The sequence below is a fragment of the Carcharodon carcharias genome, chromosome 2 (genome assembly GCF_017639515.1).
Source record: "Carcharodon carcharias isolate sCarCar2 chromosome 2, sCarCar2.pri, whole genome shotgun sequence".
Taxonomy (NCBI): Eukaryota; Metazoa; Chordata; class Chondrichthyes; order Lamniformes; family Lamnidae; genus Carcharodon; species Carcharodon carcharias.
In genome coordinates this window covers 148,071,805-148,094,226 of record NC_054468.1, presented here as the reverse complement: position 1 = coordinate 148,094,226, position 22,422 = coordinate 148,071,805, and the positions used below count along the sequence as shown (strand labels likewise).

Here is a 22,422-nt window from a genome sequence, read left to right as displayed (position 1 = left end):
GTCCCCTCATTCTGAATTCCATCAAGGCAGTGGACTAACGATAGAAGCATAGAACCATAGAAAAGTTAGAGCACAGAAGGAGGCCATTCAGCCCATCTTGTCCATGCCAGCCTGAGGACACCCAGGTGCCCTTTTTAATCCCACCTTCCTGCACCCGGCCCATAGCCCTGCAGCTTATAGCACTTTAGGTGCAGATCTAGGTACTTTTTAAAAGAGTTTAAAGTTTCTGCCTTTACCACCAACTTGGCCAGCGAATTCCAGACACCCACTACCCTCTGCGTAAAAAAAAGTTCTTCATGTCCCCCCTACATTTTCTGCCACTTCTCTTGAATCTATGTCCCCTGGTTCTAGAATTCTCCACCGAGGGAAACAATTTTACCCTGTCCACTCTATCTATTCCCCTCATAATTTTGTACACCTCAATCAAGTCACCTCTCAGCCTTCTTTGTTCTGAGGAAAATAACCCCAACCTATCCAATCTCTCCTCCAAGCTACACTTTTCTAACCCTGGCAACATTCTTATAAACATCCTCTGCACTCTCTCCAGAGCCATTATGTCCTTACTGTAATGTGGTGACCAGAACTGCACACAATACTCCAGTTGTGGCCTCACCTTCAGGGACCTGTGTACTTGTACACCAAGATGTCTCACTTCATCTACCCCTCTTAATATATTCCCATTTATTGTGTAATCCCTGTAACTGTTTGACCTCACTAAATGTATGACCTCACACTTCTCTATGTTAAAATCCATCTGCCACTTTACCGCCCATTCCACCAACCCATCTATATTGTTTTGGAGATTATGGCTATTTTCTACACTATCCACTGCTCAGCCAATCTTTGTCTCATCTGCAAATTTCCCAATCGTGCCCCCCATGTTCACATCCAAATCTTTAATATATAACACAAACAGCAAGGGTCCCAACACCGAGCCCTATGGAACACCACTTGAGACAACTTTCCATTCGCAAGGGCATCCATCGACCATTATCCTTTGTTTCCTGTTACAACCTTTTATCCGGTTAGCCTCATTACCCTGAATCCCATGGACTTTTACTTTCCTGAACAATCTGCCATGTGGGATCTTGTCAGATGCCTTGTTAAAATCCATGTACACAACATCCACTGCATCACCTTCATCAACCCTTCTTGTCACTTCCTCAAAGAATTCAGTCAAATTTGTGAGGAAAGACCTTCCTTTAACAAATCTATGCTGACCATCCCTGACTAGTCCATGCCTTTCCACATGACAGTTATTCCTATCTCTCAGGATTGATTCTATTAATTTGCTCACCACAGATGTAAGACTAACTGGCCTATAATTGTTTGGCATTTCCTTTGATCCCTTTTAAAACAATGGAACAACGTTTGCATTTCTCCAGTCCTCCGGTACCTCCCCTGTATCTAGTGAAGATTGGAAAATCATCCTCAGAGCATCTGCTATCTCCTCCCTGGCTTCCTTCAGCAGCCTTGGAAACAATCCATCTGGCCCTGGTGACTTATCAACTTTCAAGGATTTCAACCCTTCGAGTACTTCCTCTCTCTTTATGACTATCCTGCCCAATATCTCGCAGTGTTCCTCCGGGACTACTAAATCTACATCCTCCCTTTCCTTTGTAAACAAGGAGATAAAATATTCATTCAAAACCCTTCCCACAGCCTCTGAAGTTTCCATCTTCATCTCTGATGGGTCCCACTTTTTCCTTAACTAACCTTAATGTATTGGTAAAACATCTTTGGGTTATCTTTAACTTTACTTGCTAATCTTTTATCATGTCCCCTCTTTGATTTCCTTATTTTTTACTTTGTCCCTGCACTTCCTATATTTGTCTAGGCTATCTGCAGTGCTTAGTTCTTTGTGCCTATCGTACGCTTTCTTTTTCTGTTTGATCTTCCCCTGTATTCCTCTAGACAACCAGGGGGGGTCTAGATTTGGCAGTACCATTCTTATTTTTGTAGGGGACATGTCTACTTTGTACAATTAGGATCACGCTTTTTAGTGCTTCCCACTGGTTTTCCACTGTTTTATCCTCCAGCAGTGCTGTCCAGTCCACCTCAGCCAAGTCCCTTCTCATTTCTGCAAAATTTCCCTTCCCCCAGTTCAAGACTTTTACTCCTGCCTTTTCTCTGTCCTTTTCCATGGTATTGCTAAATCTAACTGAATTGTGATCACTGTCCCTGATATGGTCGCCAACTATCACTTCACCCACTTGCCCTTCTTTGTTCCCCAAGACTAGGTCTAGAATTGCATCTCCTCTCGTTGGGTTTGTCACTAATTGGTTGAAAAAATTTTCCTGGACACACTGCTTGAATTTTTCTCCCTCAGTGCCCATTATATTGTTTGAATCCCAGTTGATATTAGGATAGTTGAAGTTGTCTACTATTATTGCCCTCTTGTTCTTACAAGCAGAAATTTGCCTACATATTTGTTCTTCTATCTCCCTTTCACTATTTGGGGGTCTGTAGTATACTCCCAGTAGTGTGACTGCTCCTTTTTTATTTCTATGCTCAACCTATAAAGCCTTGTTTGTTGACCCATTTAGTATATCATCTCTTCGCACAACTGGAATTGATTCTTTAACCATTAGTGCTGCTCCCCCTTTTTTATCTCCTACTCTATTATGTTTGAAGACTATAACCAGGGATATTTAGCAGACAGTTTTGTCCCTCCTTTAGCTAGGTCTCCGTTATAGCAATGACATCCTGCTGCCATGTGTCAACCTGTGCCCTTAACTCATCTACCTTGTTTGTAATGCTCCTTGCATTGAAGTATAAACAGTTTAACCCCGTCAATTTCTCTTGCTGGTCACTTTTAAAACTTTGCTTCTCCTGTAACTCCATGTCTATCACGACGTCCCTAGCTAATGTTCTACCTCCATTTTTCTGATCTGAATCTGACCTATCTGATCCTGCTCCTGGGATCCCATCCCCCTGCCACACTAATTTAAATGCTCCCCAACAGAACTAGCAAAAGCCCTCGCAAGGATACTGGTCTCACCCCTGCCTGGGTGCAGCCCATCCGATTTGTACAGGTCCCACCTTCCCTAGAACCGGTCCCAAGTGCCTCAAGAATCTGAATCCCTCCCGGCTGCACCATCTCTCCAGCCACATGTTCATTTGGTCTATCCTCTTATTCCTGCTCTCGCTAGCACGTGGAACAAGTTGGGAGTAATCCTGAGATTACTACATTTGAGGTCCTGCATTTTAGTTTATCCCTTAACTCCCTGTACTGAGCTTGCAGGTCCTCATCCCTTAGTTTACCTATGTCGTTGGTACCAATGTGTACCACGACCACTGGCTGCTTATCTTCCCTCCCCAGAATGTCCTGTAGCCGCTCCGTGACATCCCGGACCCTGGCACCAGCGAGGCAACATACCATCCTTGATTCATGTTTGTGGCCACAGAAGCATCTGTCCATAACTGTTGAATTCCCTATCACTATAGTCCTGCCACATGTTTTCCTCCCGCCCCTCTGAGCAGCAGAGCCACCCACGGTGCTGTGAACTTGGCTGCTGCTGCTTTCCCCTGAGAGGCCACCCCCTGCAACAGTATCCAAAGCGCTATATCTGTTAGAAAGGGGGATGACCACAGAGGACTCCTGCACTACCTTCCTCAGTCTTTTACAGTTCGTGATGGTCACCCATTCCCTTTATGCCTGTGTAATCTTCACTGCGGTGTGACCACCTCGCCAAATGTGCTATCCACGACTTGCTCAGCATCACGGACGCTCTGCAATGAGTCCACCCGCAGCTCCAGCTCCAAAATCCGGTTAGCTAGAAGCTGCATTTGGACACACCTTCTGCACGCATGGTCAACAGGGACACTGGAAGCTAGCTCGGGGCCTTATTTATGTTAGCTGGGAACCTTGTTTCTTGACTTGTACTTATACTTGTACAGTACCACTCTACTTTTTTTTTAGCTCCTACCTCAGTATTAAGCAATGAATAACTTTAGTAGATTGAAAAAAAAAACTCACCAGGATTTACTGCTTTTTTTTTTAAAATCCACTTTCAGAAGAGTGTCCCTCGTAGGCCTAGTGCACTCCTGAAGGCACTGCCTCTCCCTCTTTTTTTTGGTTTGAGGAGGAGAGAGAGGGATGGAAACACTACAGCAATGTAATGTTTGGAGCTATTCCATTCTTTGACAGTGGGTCCTCCTCAATCCCCTTCTGATTCGTTGTGTCTGCGGTGCCTTCTCCCAGAATGTTTCAGTCACTTCTCACTAGCGCCCTGTGTTGGTTGCTCTTCCTCCTGCTAAGTGCAAAAGTCCTTTGTGTTCAAACTTGCAACATTTATAATATTTAAAGTCCTTATACTTGGCATCTTTGGTATGACTCCAACCAGTGGAGAGTTTCCCCCTGATTTCCCCTTGACTTCAATTTTGTTCAGGCTCCTTGGTGCCATACTCATTTAAATGCTGCCTTGATGTCAAGGGCAGTCATTCTCACCTCACCGCTTGAATTCATACTTTTTTTGTCTAGGGATGTGAATGTCGCTGTCTAGGCCTGCATTTATTGCCCTTCCCTAATTGCCTTGATAAGGTGGTGGTGAGCTGCTACCTTGAACCATGGCAGTCCATCTGATGTAGATATGCATGAGAATTTGAAAATCGAGGTATTACTTATTCAGGAGCCATTGTATGGCAGTGTGCACAGGGGTAATAGTTGAACGAGACTTGGTGCGAATTAGGACGGGCAGCAGAGTTTTGGATGACACGAATTTACAGAGGATCTGGAAGGCGGGTCAGCAATGCATCAGAATAGGCAAGTCCAGAAGTAATAAAGGCTTGGTAGAGGATTTTGTCAGCAGTAAGCTGAGGCAGAGCAGCTGTCAGACGATGATATGGAGTTAGAAGTTGGCGAACTTGGTGATGACTTGGACATGTGGTCAGGTATAACACCAAGGCTACAGACTGTCAGATTAGCCTCAGTTTTCAGGGAGAAGGATGGAGCTGATGACTAATACTTAATTGGCAGAAATTACTCCTCATCCAATACTGGATGTCTGTCAAGCAGTCTGACATTTTGGAGAAGGTAGAAAGGTCGAGAGAGGTGGTGATAAGGTTAGAGCTAGATGTCAGCAGCGTACATATGGAAATGGAATGAATGGCCTCTAGTTATACTGGAATGTTTCATAACAACGTTCTGGTAGCGTTGTTAGCCTAGATTTTCTGATGGATGTATGTTCCAAAGTGAGCATTAACTTGCTTTTATTAAGTGGATTAAGATAACCTATTCAGAAAAATTTGCATTTTTCTGCAAAGTCTAAATGCTCTATTAAAGTGATGAAGTTGATTTTATTTTTCTTGAACTTTAATAGAATTTGTTGAAACATCCAGAACTAAGTAACAGCCAACTTCTGGCCGACTTTCTGTCCCCCGATGGCTGTGAATCTCAGTTTCTTGAGAAAATTCTTCCAGATGTAAACCTGGGTGAGTATAAAGTCCTCTTCACACTATACTGCATGTTGCCCTACAATCCAGATAATTTTCTGTCTTTTAATAAAAAGAGTTATTTGCTGCTCTGGATAACATGACTTTGAGCATTATGGGAGTGTACAAAGTTTTGAACTTTTAAAGGAAATTCAGGGTGGAGACTTAGGCTATTATATCTTTTTATATTGAGGTAAATAAAAGGCATTGAGGCGAGAATAAACATTTGTTAGCAACACACTTGACACGTGGATGTCAGCACGTAACGTGGGCAGGACAAGCTACCTTCTGAGCTGGAGGCAGCAAGATTTTGCAGTTTTTTTTCTAGAGTCAGCAATTCAAGTAATGGTGGGCGAGTGTGATTTTAATTTTATATTGAGCTCATGTACAGCATTACTAAAATTATTACTGAGCAAGAATGTTTTTGAAACATTGAGGGAAATATCTAAATGGATCCAGTTTTGTGCAGAGACAGCAACCTGATTCAGATTAATTGTAAAGCTTTTCTTGGCACCTTCATTTACTGCCTTTTCTTTCACCTCAGCTTGAATACTATCTCTCCAATTTTAACTGAGTTCTTCAAGGGGTGGTGGGGTAACTTAAATGCTCCACCATTTTAACTAGTAACATTTCAAGTGTGTAGGTCGTGATCCATTTGCTGGCACAATGAGATTTGAACTTAAACTTATGAAAAGTTCAGGCGGTGTCAAACTGGAGCATGGCCAGGCAGTGCCAAAGTAAGTTTAATTTTTTTAATCATTGGAAGGATTCCTCGGGGGTCAGAAGGAGCAGGACTGTTCTCAGGGCCGCAAAAGCAATTCTTTGGCCTTGGCTGCTGTGGCCTTCCTTTCCACCCCCCCACCCCGCCCCCCCAGTGTGCTTTGCAACCATCACCCTCAGCTCCTGTCTTATGCTGGAGACTAATCGTTGGGCCCAAGGTAATGTCCAGCATCCACCTCAGTTTTTGTTCTCATTTACCTTGATGTTGCTCCTGCCAGCATTGGGTGGGAGAATCAAAACTATCCAAATGACCCAGGCCTCAAGCTGAGGAATCCATGGAGGTTTTCCTCTCAACCATCCAGAATTTAATTGATTTAAAATTGGGATTTGTGTGTGTCCTGGTGGGTTTAATTATTTTGAGGAATATTGTAATTTTCCTGGTACAGCTAAACCCTAACATCAGTACGGAAGGAATGGAAAAACATGAACTGACAACTGAGGCTGAAAGAATAAAAATGAATTAGACAGTAATTCCTTTATGAATGTAACAAGCACTGTTAAATTGTATATGGAATTGTTTAAATAGAGTTAGACCTCAAACCACTTGAGTGAATTAGTTAATCAAATGCAATATTTTATTATCTGTTGTAGGAAAGATTATCAAGTCTGTCCCTGGAAAACTGATAAAGGAGGTAAGTTACAAATATATTTTATAATTTATTTACAGTGGTTCCCCTGCACATTATCATCAGCCAGCGGTGAGCAGATAATGTGTTCCCAAGTTTCCAGTTAAGGTGAGCTCCTGGGGAATGCAGGGGATTAACTATTGCTAACTTACCCTTGGATTTTTTTTTCACCTCCCTATTCATATTATTACTCTTAATCCCACCATCATCTGATTGGTATGCATCCTTTACATATTATTGGTCAATGCAACATCATGCATGTCCTTGAGATCTCTTATCCTTAATATTGGGACAAATCTCTGATAAAAATTGGAATGAAAGCCACTCAGGCTAATCATGTTGCCCACCTACAAGGACCTCATGGGTCAGCTAATTCATTTATTGTGCTGGAGGAGTCCAACTTGTCTTCATGTTTACACAAGAAAATACCTGTAGTTGTGGAAATGTAAAACAAATGCTGGAAACATTCAGCGAGTCAAAGCGTTTGACAAAAGATCCATTTTGAATTTCCTTTTTAACTCTACAAATGCTGCTTGATCTGCTGAGTTTGCAGAATTTAGTTTTTCTTTCAGCTTCATCTTTATTTAATCTGTTAGTGCCTGGTCTCTTTGTGTACTTATCTGAACCCAGTTCTGCTATTTGATGTTGCAAAACTGTTCCAGCTTCAATCAGCTAACTCAGCATAGGTCCTGATAGATTATCATCCCTGCTCATTCTTTTTATGTACGTGCTTCTGATGAAAGCTTCACTGCTGCTAACGTGGTTGGTAAACCTGGTTGTGATCAGTTTACTGAGCCTGACATCGTGACAAAACAATGAGTAAGAAGGGCCATTAATCCAGAGCAAATTAGCAGTCTTATCGTTTTAACTATTAACTCTGTCACTTGGTCAAGCCGGACTCCCCAAGTCAATTCAAATCTCGGTGATCAAAAAATAATAAATATTGAAATAAAACTAAATATAAAGAATTATGAATTACTTTAATTGTTTGATTTTGTCCAAACGTGATAAATTACTGTGCAGTATTTTCACATGTATTTGGGTAGGTGAATCACAAGTTCTCTCTCTCCTCCTGGAAGTATGGGGTGCAATTCCAAATCTACTGGATACATTCTGCCATCCGCATGATGATCCTTGATGTTTATTATGTGCCCTTGGACAGACTATCTAACTGTGGAGGTAGGGCATAACCCACAGTCTACAAGATGTGCAGTTTTAAGGAGAGAATACTGGATAGTTATAAGGAGCTGGTAGATGCATTACTTCCCCCTCACCATCCTCCTCCTATGAGAATAGAGGCCAAATTGCTGACCAATTGCTGCAACACCAACAGAGATCCGGTAGCTGCAAATGCCTTCCCCTGGAGATTGTTCAGTGAACCTGCAACTTTTGACGGGTATCAGTTCAGCATCAGCACCAATTTTAAATTGGCTTTTAACCAGAACTACAAGTAACAGGATATAAAACATATGAAGTGGCATCCACTGTATCAAATTTTTTTTGGCCTTTTTCTGTTCTGCTGTATTGTCCTCGTTTTATGCCTATACCTTTTCCTTAGTTTCTACATATTGCACTTGTATAACTTATGCAACTATTATTCCCCTGTTGCTGTTGTATAGAAAGGCCAACATCTGGAGTTATTCCTCACAGCATTCATCAACTCGTGTGAGGCTCCCAAACCTAAACCAAGCAGGCCGGAGCTCACTATTCTCAGTCCTACTTCGGAAAATGACAAGAAAGTAAGTTTGAGAGAGTGTATTTAGCAGGTGATTTGTTGGGGGAGCCAATCCATTATGACTCTTATTCTTCTTCATAATAAACATTGTTGGGCTATTGAAGTGTGATTTGAAATTGTAGCACAATTTTTATTCACGAGTAAATTATTCATCAACTGGGCTACAGTTGGCACTTATATTATGATCAGTTTTTGTGTGTCCATAAATTTGGTAATTTGGAAGTAGTAGTAATGGATAATTTTACTGAATTTAATAGTTTTGAACTTTCATTATTACACTGAAATTTTAGTATTGTTAAGCTTCTGCAGGTAGCGATACTATTCCACTGAACTCTGCTCATATATGACCATGGTGTTAGTGGTATAATGGCTTTTTAAGTTCACATTAAAATTGGCCGATTTAAGGAGTAGCAAATTTTAAGAAAATAAATAAATTTTGTGAATTGTAAAAATTGAAGTAAATGCTTTTATATCGTCTTTCTACAATATAGCCATCATGAACTCTTTACAACAAATCTGGTAATTTTCAGAATTAATATAATGTTTGTAAAATTTATGTGCAACAGCACCTCCTATTTGCCACAACTATTTCCAGTACTATTTTTGTGACACTGATGTACAGAGGTCACATTTAAAGTATAGTAGTAATACTTGCCTCTGTGATTTTATAGATTTATTATAGATTTTTGAATGAATATAAAGAGATTAGAGAGATACGGGGATAATACAGGCAGGTAGAGTAAAGTTAGATCATCCATTATCATCACTGAAAGGCAGGGCAATTTTAAAGAGCCAGATAGCCCACTCATGCTTCCAATTCTTAGGTTGTTACTTTTAATAGATGCAATATATCTGCTATTCAGTCTTCCTGCCACAGGTGGCAATGTCTACCCAACAGAGACAATTAAAAGACACTTTTTCTCCAGCTAGTTGTTCAAAACAATGAGGGGCGATTGACTACTAATGTGGTAGAAACCTTGTGTATAGTACACATTTCCTGTTAGCATTGCACTTTGTCACACTTCACTCTTGGTCTTCTGGCTCACAGAGAGCCACACCATAAGAAATCTCAGTTATATATAAATATATATCCATTTGAAACCATGATAGTAATCGTGGATAGTAAATGGTAGCATGTGTAAATGTGAAGCACCATGTTTAAATGCTGTTGAAGGAAAGATGGGTTCATTAATAGTTAATAATTCCTTTCTTTCAGCTCTATAATGACTTGTACAAAAATAATGCCAATCGCTCTGAAAGTATAGAGAAAAAGTACAACCAGAACTACTTCATGGAAATGATGACATTAGATGGCATCTATGATTACCTGATGTATGTGGGTAAGTGAGCTTTTAGACTCACCTGAGACCTTTGAGCTAAAAAATATATCTATGTATCATCCAGACTGTGGCTCCTTGAATGTGACCTCTTGCTCTGCGGGTGAATAATCCTGTTTCTTGGTGTTGTGCTGTCTATAGATTGAATGGTACTTTCCATTTTATTCAGTCATTGGGAACCCTGTTATACTGCCTGTTGAAGGCTATCTGTTGGAAGTTAATTATGGGAACGTTCAGAGCAGGAGTAGATTATTCAGCCTCCAAAACTGTTCTGTCATCCAGTCAGAGTATGGCTGATCTGTACCCCAACACCATTTTACCTGTCTTGGTTACATATCCCTTGCTGCTCTTGCCTAACACATACCTATGAATCTCAGTCTTGATGTGTCCACACCCTTTTGTGGAAAGAGTTCCTTACTTCCACTATCCCTTGTGTGGGAAAAGTGCTTTTAATTTTATTCCTGAATGGGCTAGATCTAATTTTAAGATTTCTTTATTCAGGATTCATCCATCAAAACATGGTAGAATTTCAAATTCAGTTTGAGGGCGAGCAACTCGGGTCTCAAACCAATGTCCTCAAGTTAAATAAGGGCAATCACAGAGGTGTGAAGAAAGAGTTGCCTAAAGTGGGCTGGGAAAATAGACTAAAGGGAAAGTCAATGGATGAACAGTAGCAGACATTTAAGCAGATATTTCATAATGCTCAGCAAAAATTTATCCTGGTCAAAAAGGACTCGATGAGAAGTATGAACCACCCGTGGTTAAGGAGAGTATCCAATCAAAAACCAAGGCATACAAAGTGGCGAAAACTGGTGGTAGGCCAGAGGATTGGCAATTTTTTAGGAACTAGCAGAGGATGACTAAAAAAGAGGGAGAAAATTGATTATGAAAGTAAATTGGCAAGAAATATAAAAACAAACAGCAAGAGTTTCTATGGGTTTATAAAAAAAAAAGTGGCTAAAATGCGCGTGGGACCCTTGGAGGATGCGACTAGAAAATTGATGATGAGGAACAGGGAAATGGCAGATAAGTTAAACCAATATTTTACATCGGTCTTCATGGTGGAGGACACTATAAACATCCCAAAGATATCAGATAAGCAAGGAGCTAATGGGAGGAAAGATCTTGTAACAGTCCCTATCACAAGGGACAAAGTATTTGACAAACTAATGAGACTAAAGGTAGAAAAGTCATCAGGACCTGATGGCCTGCATCCAAGGGTTTTAAAGGAAGTGGCTGCAGAGATAGTGGAGGCATTGGTCGAAATATTCCAGAGGTCACTGGATTCAGGGTGGTGTGGGGAGATCCCAGCAAATTGGAAAACTGCTAATGTGACACCCCTGTTCAAGAAGGGGTGGGGGGAGACAAAAAGTAGGAAACTATAGACCAGTCAGCCTAGCATCTGTCGTTGGGAAAATGCTACAGTCCATTATTAAAGAAGAAATAGCAGGACATTTAGAAAAGCTTAACACAGTCAAACAGAGTCAACATGGTTTTGTGAAAGGGAAATCATGTTTGACAAATTTGCTAGAGTTCTTTGAGGATATAACAAGCAAATTTGATAAAGGGGAACCAGTAGAAGTAGTTTGGGTTTCCAGAAGGCATTTGATAAGGTGCCACATAAAAGGTTATTGCATAAGGTAAGAGCTCACAGTATTGGGGGTAATGTATTAGCATAGATTGAGGATTGGTTAACACGCAGAAGACACAGAGTTGGGATTAATGGGTTTTTCAGGTTGGAAAGACGTAACTAATGGAGTGTCACAAGGATCAGTCCTCAAATATTTACTATCTATATTAATGACTTGGAGGAGGGGGCAGAGTGTGATGAATCCAAATTTGCTGACTATACAAAAATAGGTAGGAGGGCATGTGATGAGGCCACAAGGAATCTGCAAAGGGATATAGATAAGTTGAGTGAGTGGGCAAAAACTTCGCAAATGGAGTTTAATGTAGGAAAGTGTAAGGTCATTTTGGTAGGGAAAATCAAAAGTCAGACTAATATTTAAATGGAGAGAGACTCCAAAAAAGTGCAGCACGGAGGGACCTGGGTATTTTTGTGTATGAAACACAAAGTTAGCATGTGGGTGCAGTAAGAATTAAGAAGGCAAATGGAATTTTGGCCTGTATTGCTAGGGGGTTGGAGTTTAAAAATAGGGAAGTCTTGTTACAACTGTACAGGGCGTTGGTAAGGTCGCACCTGGAGTAGTATGTGCAGTTTTGGACCCTGTATTTAAGAAAGGATATACTGGCATTGGAGACAGTTCAAAAGAGATTCATTAGGCTGATTCCTGGGATGAAGGGGTTGACTTATCAAGAATGGCTAAACAGGTTAGGCCTTTACTCTTTGGAGTTTAGCAGAATGAGGAGTGATCTTATTGAAAAGCACAAGATTCTGAGGGGGCTTGACAGGGTAGATGTTGAGAAGATGTTTCCACTAGTGGGGGAATCTTGAACTAGGGGATATAGTTACAGAATAAGGGGTCATTCATTTAAGACTGAGATGCATAGGAATTTCTTCTCTCAGAGAGCGTCTGGAATTCTCGACCCCAGAGAGTTGTGGAGGCTAGATCATTGAAAGTATTTAAAGAGGAGATATATAGATTTTTGAAATATCGGGGAGTTGAGGGCTATAAGGGGCTGGAACGAAAGAGGAGCTGAGGCCTGGGGCAGATCAGCCATGATCTTATTGAATGGTGGGGCAGACGTGAGGGGCCAAATGGCCTACTCCCTATTCCTATTTCTTATGTTATCAGAGGAAGTAGTTTCTCTGCATCTAACCTATCGCGTACAGCCTGTTCTCAAAATTTGACCTTTTAAACCCCCTTAGGCCTATTATGGAAAATTAGTCCACTAAAAGTAAGGAATTGATCATGCAAGAGTGAGCAATACAGAGGGTTATCAATATGTTCATCTAAGGAAAACTGTCTGCCAGTATTGTAAATTTATTTTTTTAAGACTCTGTTCACGTCGTGCATGCTGCAGAAATGTTCAACATTAAAGGCTGTGGAGCAAGCCAATCTTGAAGCTTATGATCTAGGCTCTGATATTTCTTAACAGGAAAAGGAAGTAGTTCTGGTAATTTCAAATGTGCAATGCCCTTTTATCAAGAGTTTAAGATTAAGCATTAAGTGTAACACATTCACTACCATTCTAAATGATACTGTGCCTCAATATCCTGTAATGGTGGTCAAAGAACACTCCAATCTGACTAGATTGGGAGTGGAGCTTCTGCCACTCATGGGGTAGAAGTTCACTTGGTTTGTTTTCAGACCTGGAATCAGTGCTTCAGAGGTTGTGTGCCCCAACTGAGAACTCAAGGCCAGCTTGAACTTGGATCTTATTTCAATATTTAGCTGAACAGTCATGCCTGCCACTCGTTCACAGCTCACTCATTTGAAGAAAGAAATTATTAGGCCACTTGGAAGGTATGTGTGGGGGATTGGAGCAATGAAAAGTGGTTGACTGATTATAAATGTTGTGAAGTTGGCGCATTCCTTCCTGTCTGGGTCTACCAATGATTATTGCTGGATTTTAAGAAATGTACTTGCAGCTCGTTGGTGACCATGGGAGCCACTAAAGAGCCATAAGAGGATTGGCCTGGCACCTGATCCATTGATTGCCAACCAATTTCAGTGTGGGAACCTAAAGCAATTGTTTAGCCCCTCATTTACTTAAGGAGCCTCACACCACCTGCAATGTCTCATTCACCAATATGGTGGCATCTGTAATTCAAGCATAGATTAGGGGCAGGAGAATGGGCTTTGAAATTAGTCATTTTTGTCCTCATTTTCTGCCCAGAGGAGTAGGGGATGAGGATTAGTTTCTATTCCAATAAGTTTTAATGACAGACTGATAACATCCTTGTAATGTAGAGCCTAGCTGGGGAGTGCTTGAGGCCAAAAAATCTACTTTAATTACTTGAATCTTTTTTCGAATAATTTGGATTAAGTAGCAAATCAGTAAAATTATCCCATGAAAGTTTAGGCAGCTGCATTAAGCTATGTGGAAATTACCCTCATGGTCACTTTTTAGATCCAAACACTGCAAAGCTTCTGTTGGGTTATTTTCCAGTTATCTCATAACCTTTGAAAGTTGATTCATCTGTTGGCCAAGGAAGTCCCTATAGATATTTTCCCATTTAGTATCATAATATAAATGTGACAGCTCGACTCATTTGTCTCTATTGCTTTTCACCTCAGGCTTAGAAGAGTGTGAGTTTGTTCTAGGCTGACATTTTATTGCAATACAGACGGACTACTGCTTTGTTGAAGGAAAAACCTTTCCAGAGACATTAAAGCAAAACTCTATGCATCAGTTCTGGTGATTGAGTCAACCTACTCCTTAGCACAATCCAAAGATCTGGGAGTCCTTCCGGTTCTCCTGGTCATCACTTCTCGCTCAAACAATGCTACAAAGGAACAGGATAATTGGTTACTCACTTCCTGGCTGTTAGTGGGGAGCTGTTCATTCAGAATGGCTGGTATGTTTGCCACGTAACAGTCACTGCACTCCAAAAGTAAATCATTATGTGAAGTATTTTGAACCATTTGTGATATGCATATATTTATATTTATAACATTCAAAATTTAAGTAGAAGAAATGACAACTGTTTCTCTACTCCTCCTCCACTGTGATATTTATGGTGCAACTCTCCTCCCAACTTCAATCCAGAGTTCAATCATTGATTTAAAACTTGAAACAGCCAGAAGTGTAATGAGAGATTATTTAAAGTCAGCACCATGGCCTTGTTCCTCCTTTCTTTCTAACCTCTTGCAGCCCTACAATTCTTTGTGAACTCTGCTCTCTTTCAATTCTGGCCTCTTGTGAATCCCTGAGCCCACCATTGATTGCCATGCCTTAATTGTTGTCTTCAGTTCTGGAATCTCCTCCCTAAATCTTGTGTTCTCGTGTCATTTTCACCAAAAAGCAACAATAGCCAAAGTCCAAAGGTGGGTAGGAACCACAATTCCTCAAAGCTATACAATGGATAGCAAGTGAATTTATTTTGCTAATCGTTTGGTTTTTTTTGTCTTGCAGGACGTGTTGTTTTTCACATGCCAGATTGGCTGCATCATTTGTTAATGGGTGTACGGATTCTCTTTAAGAACACACTTGAAGCGTATTCAGACAATTACCTTCAGCATAAGCTGAGCCAGTTGCTACAAGAGCATCGAGTAGTCTCCCTTATAACCCTGCTGAGAGGTGGGTAAACGGTGATGGTCTGTACATGGAAGGTGTGCATTCCTTCAGCTGCGAAAATCTTAAGCTCTGAAATTCCCTTCCTAAACCTCTCCACCTCTTTCCTTCTTTAGGACACTCCTTAAGACCTATCTTTGATCAAGCTTTTGGTCATCTGCTCTAATATCCCCTTATGTTGCTCATTGTCAAATTTTGCTCCTGTTGATACATCTTGGGACATTTTTACTACATTAAAGATGCTTCAAAGTTGTTATTGGAATGCAGAGATTCCTGTTAAAACTTGCAGTCTGAGAGGTGAATATAGCAATATTGGAGGAGAAAACATCACTTTAGGAAAGGGCTTTGGTAGACTTGGCCAGAATGAGAAGGTTCCTTGTCTCAAATGCTTCTCAATCCACTTGTTCAGCCTGTGTGATCCTTGATTCATTTACTTAGTGCATGTGTTTGCTGCTTGTGCTGCCAGCATGTTTCCTGACTTATTTGTTTCCAGGTACATGCCAGACCAGAACTGCTCACATGTCTTCCACGTGGTGCATCCACCTGCTCCATGTGCCTTTTGGCCCATTCTCATACACTTCAAACGGAGTGCAGCTGAGCTAACTAAAAGAAGACTTGGAGTTTGGTGGAGGAGAGTTTTAAGTGTTAATTTTGTTCTTAAATTTTGCTCTTAAAATCGAAATTAGTCTGTAATTAGCAGTAACTGGAAAATAATGTGTAAGCAGGCTAAGCTCGCTCTTTCTTGCAGTTTAGACAGGGTAAGCTCACACTCAGCTGTAGGAGTTGAACAGTTAATTAGCTAACTAGTTGAATCTGGCTATAGTAGCCCCAGTTCAGTTTACTATAAATTTAGGGTTCTTTAGTCCAGCCAAAGCAAATGGAGTGCAGCTGAGCTAACTGAGTGAAGACTTGGAGTTTGGTGAGAGGGGGAGTTCGGTGAAGTGGGGGAAGGAGGTATTTGTTTCCTTTTTCTATCTTTCTCATTCCATAGGAATTGGCTCTTGCTCTACTACAGTTAAAGGATCTAGCTGTTTGGTGAGTATGTGGGTAAGTTCTATTCTATTCCTAAGGTTTAAAATAGTACTTAAATTGGTGGTAAAGTTAATAAAATTTCTAAGAAAGCAACATAAGTGGTTAATATAATTAAATACTTATTTAAAACACATTAAGGATGGAAGAACAGGTGATGTGACAAGGCTGCAGCATGTGGGACCTCCTTTTACATTGTGATCCAGGGCAAACAGGTCTGCAGTAAGTGTTTGCAGCTTGAGGAACTTCAGCTCAGAGTCATTGAGCTGAAGGCTAAGCTGTAGATTCTGCGACACATCAGGGAGGAGGAAAATTACCTGGATGCTGTGTATCAGGAGGCAGTCACACCACTTGGGATAGGGTCTTCTGATTTGGTCAGTGGTCAGGGACAGGAGGGTGTGACTGCAAGTGAGGCAGGTAAGGGGACCTGGAGGGCAGGAGTGTGAGTCTTTGCAATTGTTCATGAGGTTTGAGGTTCTCTCAGTATGTTTGGATGAGAGTGGGGGCTGCAGGGTGGATGAGCAAACTGACCGTGGTACAGGAAGCCATTCAAGTGGGGGGAGCAAAATGGAACATTGTGACGTTAGGGGTAGCAAAAAGTGAGTCCAGGCGGCTTTGTTGCCTGCCTGGTACCAGGGTTCGAGACATCTGCTCAAGGCTGGCAAGGCACTTGCAGTGATGGTGGGGGGTATCCAGCGGTCATGGTCCATGTAAGTAACAACAACATAGGCAGGATGAGGAAGGCAGCTCAACATATTCAGTATGAGGAGCTAGGCACTAAATTAAGAAGCCTGAACCTCAAATGTAATAATTTCTGGATTGTTACCTAAGCTACGTGCAAATTGGCATAGGACAAATAAGATGAGAAAAATGAATGTGTTACTCAAAGACTGGTGTGGGAGAAGTGGGTTCCAGTTCGTGGGGCACAGGCACCAGCATTGGGGAAAATGGGATCTGTATCGTTGGGACAGTCTGCACCTGAACTGTGTTGAGGCTGGGGTCCTTGCGAGCTGCATAACTAGGGAAGTAGAGAGGATTTTAAACTGAATAGTGGTGGCAAGGGATCAAATTTGGGAAGATGTGGTAAACCAAAGAGTAGAGACAAGGCAAGAGAGAAAGGTATTAATCTGGGAAATGAAAAACAGACCATGACAGAAAGGGACAAAGAGCACACATCTAAGAGTAAATCAGCAAATAAGGCTAGATGCTACAAAAATAATAAAAGGACAAAACTAAAGGCTGTGTATCTAAACACATGTGGCATTCAAAACAAAACAGATGAACTGATAGCACAAATAGAAATAAGTACGATCTGATAACCATTACAGAGACATGGCTACAGGATGACATAGATTGGGACCTGAATATTGAAGGGTACGATGTCATTTAGGAAAGGCCAGGAAGTTAGGAAAAGATGGAGGGGTGGTTCTGTTAATTAATGATAGTATTAGCACATTGGAGAGGGGTGACCTAGGTTCAGGAGACCTGGATGTGGAAGTGGATTGGATTGAGATAAGAAGTGATAAAGGCAAGAAGTCACTTGTGGGGGTGGTGTACACCCCTAATTGTAATCTCACGTTAGGACAGAGTATAAAGGAGGAGATAATGGGAGCTTGTCAGAAAAGGACAGCAATAATCATGGGGGATTTTAATCTACATATCAACAAGAAAAATCAGATGGGCAAAGGTAGCATAGATGAGTTCTTAGCTTCCAGGATAGCTTCTCAGACTGTTTTGGAGCCAACCAGAGAGCAGGCTATACCAGACCTGATATTGAGCAACGAGATAGGACTAATTGATAACCTTATAGTGAAGGCACCCCCAGTAGCAGCGACCATTCTATAATTAAATTTTGCATTCATTTTGAGGTAGAGACGAGTGCGTCCAAGGCTAGTAATTTAAGCTTAAACATGGGCAATTATGAGGGCATGAAAGCAGAGCTAGCTAAAGTGAACTGGCAAATGAGGTTAAGGGATAGGTCAATAGAGGTTCAGTGGCAGGCATTTAAAGGGATATTTCGGAATACACAGAATAGATACATTCCAATGAGAGAAAAAAATTCCAAAGATAGTATCAAACTTAAAGAAAACGCATATAATTATGCAAACATGGTGGCAGGTCAGAAGATTGGAAAGAATATAAAGTACAGCAAAGAACAGCAAAAAGATGGGGGAGGGAAAAATTAGAGTACGTGAGAAATCTAGCTGGTCACATAAAGATGGATAGTAAGAATTTCTATAGATAAGTAAAAAAAGGGTTAACAAAGTGGGCGTTGGTCCAAGAGAGAGTGCGCCTGGGGAAGTGATGATGGAAAGTAGGGAGATGGCAAATGAATGAAACGGGTATTTTGCTTTGGCTATCACCAAAGGGGACACAAGTGACATTCTGGAAATCGCTGTAAATCAGGAAATAGAAGGGAGGGAGGAACTCGGGAAAATTGCTATCACCAGGGGAGCGATATTTGAGCAAATTGTTGGGGCTGCGGGCTAACAATTCCCCAGGTCCGAATGGACTTCATCCTAAGGTCTTGAAAGAAGTGGCTTGTGAGATAGTTGATGCATTTGTTTTAATTTTCCAAAATTCCATAGATTTGGGGAAGGTTCCAGTAGATTGGAAAATAGCAAATGTAACTCCTTTATTCAAAAAGGGAAGGAGACAGAAAGCAGGAAACTACAGGCCAGATAGCCTAACATCTGTCATAGGGAAAATGTTAGAAGTTATTATTAAAGATGTTATAGCAGGGCACTTAGAAAAATTCAAGGTGATCAGGCAGCGTCAATGTAGTTTTATGAACGAGAAATCATGTTTAACCAATTTATTGGAGTTCTTTGAAGGAGTCACTTGCTGTGGATAAAGGGGTGCAGTGTGCTTAGATTTTCAGAAGGTATTTAATAAAGTGCCACATTAAAGGTTATTGTAGAAAATAAAAGCTCATAGTGTAGGGCGTAACATATTAGCATGGATGGAAGATTGGCTAGCTAACAGGAAGCAGAGAGTTGACATAAATGGATCTTTTTCTGGTTGGCAGGATGTGACGAGTGGTGTGTCACAGGGATCAGTGCTGGGAACTCAACTTTTTACAGTTTATACAAATGACTTTGGCGAAGGGACCAAAGGAATGGAGGCTAAATTTGATGACGACACAAAGATAGGTAGGAAGTAAATTGTGAAGAGGACATAAGGCAGCTAACAAAGTGACATAGGTTAAGTGAGTGGGCAAAGATTTGACAAATGGAGTATAATGTTGGAAAATGTGAAATTGTACATTTTGGCAGGAAGAATAAAAAAGCTCATTATCTAAAGGTGAGAGATTACAGAGTTCTGAGATTGAGGGATTGGGTGTCCTAGTGCAGGAATCACAAAAGGCTAGTATGCAGGTACAAGTAATTAGGAAAGCTAATAGAATATTATCATTTATTGTGAGGGAAATTGATTACAAAAGAAGGGAGGTTATCCTTTAGTTGTACAGGGCATAGGTGAGACCATACCTGGAGTATTGTGTACAATACTGATCTCCTTATCTAAGGAAAGAAGTAAATGCAAAATAAATGAAAGAAATAAAAGAAGCAGTTCAGAGAAGGTTTACGAGACTAATACCAGGAATGGGTGGGTTGTCTTATGAGGAAAGGTTGGACAGGTTAGGCTTGTATCCACTGAAATTTGAAAGAGTAAGAGGTGAGTTGATTGAAACCTTTAAGATCCTGAGGGTTTTTTACAGGGTGGATGTGGAGAGGATGTTTCCTCTTGTAGGAGAATCTAAAACTTAAAAATAAGTGGTGGCCTATTTAAAATGGAGATGAGGCGAAATGTTTTGAGGGTTATGAGTCTTTGGAAATCTCTTCCTTACAAGGTGGTGGAAGGCAGAGTCTTTGAATATTTTTAAGGCAGAGCTAGGTAAATTCTTGATTTAACAAGGGGGTGAAAGGTTATCAGGGGTAGGCAGGAACATGAGGTGGTTACAATGAGATCAGCCACGATCTTATTGAATGGCAGAGCAGGCTCGAGGGGCCGAGTGGCCTATTTCTGCTCCTAATTCGTATGTTCAAATGTATGCATCTTGATTCTTCCCCGGCTACCAGCCCATTTGCTCATGGCCCTTCCACACAGCCTAAGTGATTCTCTCTTTGTCCTCTCAGCCCAAGTTCTGCTCGCTTCTCCAGATTGTTGCCTGGCCATCCATTTACTCAGCTATGGAGCCAGATTGCTTTCTTGTCCATCTGGCCCATGTTGAATTTCCAATCCACCATCAGCTCTGCATATTTCCCTGACCTATTGAGACATGAAAGAGGAGACAAAAATGAAGAAGGAGCAAGAGATACCAAGAAATTAAAAATGGAAAGAGAAACATAGTGAGAGATGGAGTAGAAGAATTTGTTCACACTTGCGTGAATGAGGGGAAAAGAGAAATCTGCAAAGGAGAGAGAGAGAGAACGTGACCCCAGATCTGAGTGCACCCACACGTTCTCCTAGGTTACTCGGGTTCAGCCCTGCTTTAATTTCTTCAAAATTGTGAACCTGTCTACTCTCTCTCTCCAAAATATTACTACTTAGGTGCCAAAGTTTGGTAACCCTCAGGCCTCTAAGTCAGTATGTTGTGGGTTCAAGTCCCACTCCAGAGATTTGAACACATAACCTAGATGATATTCCAGTGTTTTTAAGTGGCAAGATAAGGCTAAATGTATCCTGCAAGAATCTGGGACTTCACTTACATAAATAATTGAGGTAAGGGCTTAGATGAGAAATTTTAATCATTTATTGAACTGAAATTAAGGGGAATGGCAGAAGAAGAATGCATAAAAATTACAGGAAGACATACAGATTAGAGGAATGAGTCGATATGTGGCGGTTGCAGGTCAACAAAGATAATATGAAACCACATTCTAAGCATTAAAACTCTAAATAGATTGGAAGAATGTAGATATAGTTTCACATCTCTTTCAAAGCGGGGTAATGAATTACAAAAAGACAAACAGCAAATGGGACTGAATTTTATCTATAGGGATATCAGGTACAAAAACAAAAATGTGCTGAATCTATCAGAGGCATTATTAAAGTAGGGTATGACAATGGGCACCTTACTATATATAGAGGGATAACATATAGAAACGTAGGAGCAGGAGTAGGCCATTTGGCCTGTCGAGCCTGCTCTGCCTTTCCAACAGATCATGGCTGATCATCAACCTCTGCTATTTTTCCTGCACTATCCCCATATCCCTTGATGTCATAGTATCCAGAACACTTGATTTCTGTTTTGAACGCGCTCAATGATTGAGCTTCCACAATCCTCTGGGGTAGAGAATTCCAAAGACTCATCACCCTCTGAGTAAAGAAACTACTACTCATCTCAGTATTAAATGGCATGCCCCTTATTCTGAGACTGCCTCCCCTGGTTCTGGACTCACCAGAAACATACCATCTACATCTACCCAGTCATACCCTGTAAGAATTTTGTAAGCTTCAATGAGATCACCTCTCATTCTTCAAAACTCTAGAAAATATGGACCTAGTTGCCTCAATCTCTTCTCATAAGACATTCCTGCCATCCCAGGCATTAGTCTGGTGAACCTCCGTGGCACTCCCTCTATGGCAAATGTATCTTTCCTTAGTTAAGGAGACCAAAACTGTTACACTACTCCAGGTGTAGACTCACCAAGGCTCTATACAATTACAGCAGGATGTCTTTATTCCTGTATTGAAATCCCATTGTGACAAAGGTCAACATACAATTTGCCTTCCTAATTGCTTGCTGCACTTGGATGCTAGCTTTTAGAAACTCATGAGCAAGGACACCCAGGCCCCTTTGGACACTAACACTTTTCAACATCTCACCATTTAAGAACTACTCTGACTTTCTGTTTTTTCTACCAAAGTGGATAACTTCATACTTATATTCCATCTACCATATCCTTGCTCTTTCACTTAGCCTGTCAATGTCCCCTTGAAGCATCCTCCTCACAACTTACATTCCTACCCAGTTTTGTGTCATCAAATTTGAAAATATTCCATTTGGTCCCCACACCCAAATTATTTATATAGATTGTCAGCAGCTGTGACCAAGAATGGAAAAACATTTGCAGAAATGGAAACAAAATGCTGGTTTATGCCAAAGTTTTAAAGGGTGTTATTTTACTTGGTGACTTGTTAAAACTAGGCCAATATTCAGAACAGAGGCGGTTTTAGGAAAACCTAATTATATTGTTCAAAATTACAGAAGAGTTTGAGAGAGTAAATAATTTTCACTGGTCACTGAACCAGTAACGTAGGTACAATTTTTCTGAGGTTT

General features: G+C 40.9%; 1 protein-coding gene across 12 annotated transcripts in view; it reads left to right on the top strand.

Moving 5' to 3' along the window:
* snx14 (sorting nexin 14) overlaps positions 1-22,422 on the top strand; it is a 148,589-nt gene that overhangs the window by 100,134 nt on the left and 26,033 nt on the right. For all 12 annotated transcript variants that reach the window (XM_041212468.1, XM_041212452.1, XM_041212410.1 and 9 more), the window contains 5 exons: positions 5,322-5,433; positions 6,805-6,845; positions 8,459-8,578; positions 9,791-9,914; positions 14,952-15,116. In XM_041212468.1, the coding sequence (XP_041068402.1) occupies positions 5,322-5,433; positions 6,805-6,845; positions 8,459-8,578; positions 9,791-9,914; positions 14,952-15,116 (562 nt within the window). The remainder of the gene's footprint in view (positions 1-5,321; positions 5,434-6,804; positions 6,846-8,458; positions 8,579-9,790; positions 9,915-14,951; positions 15,117-22,422) is intronic.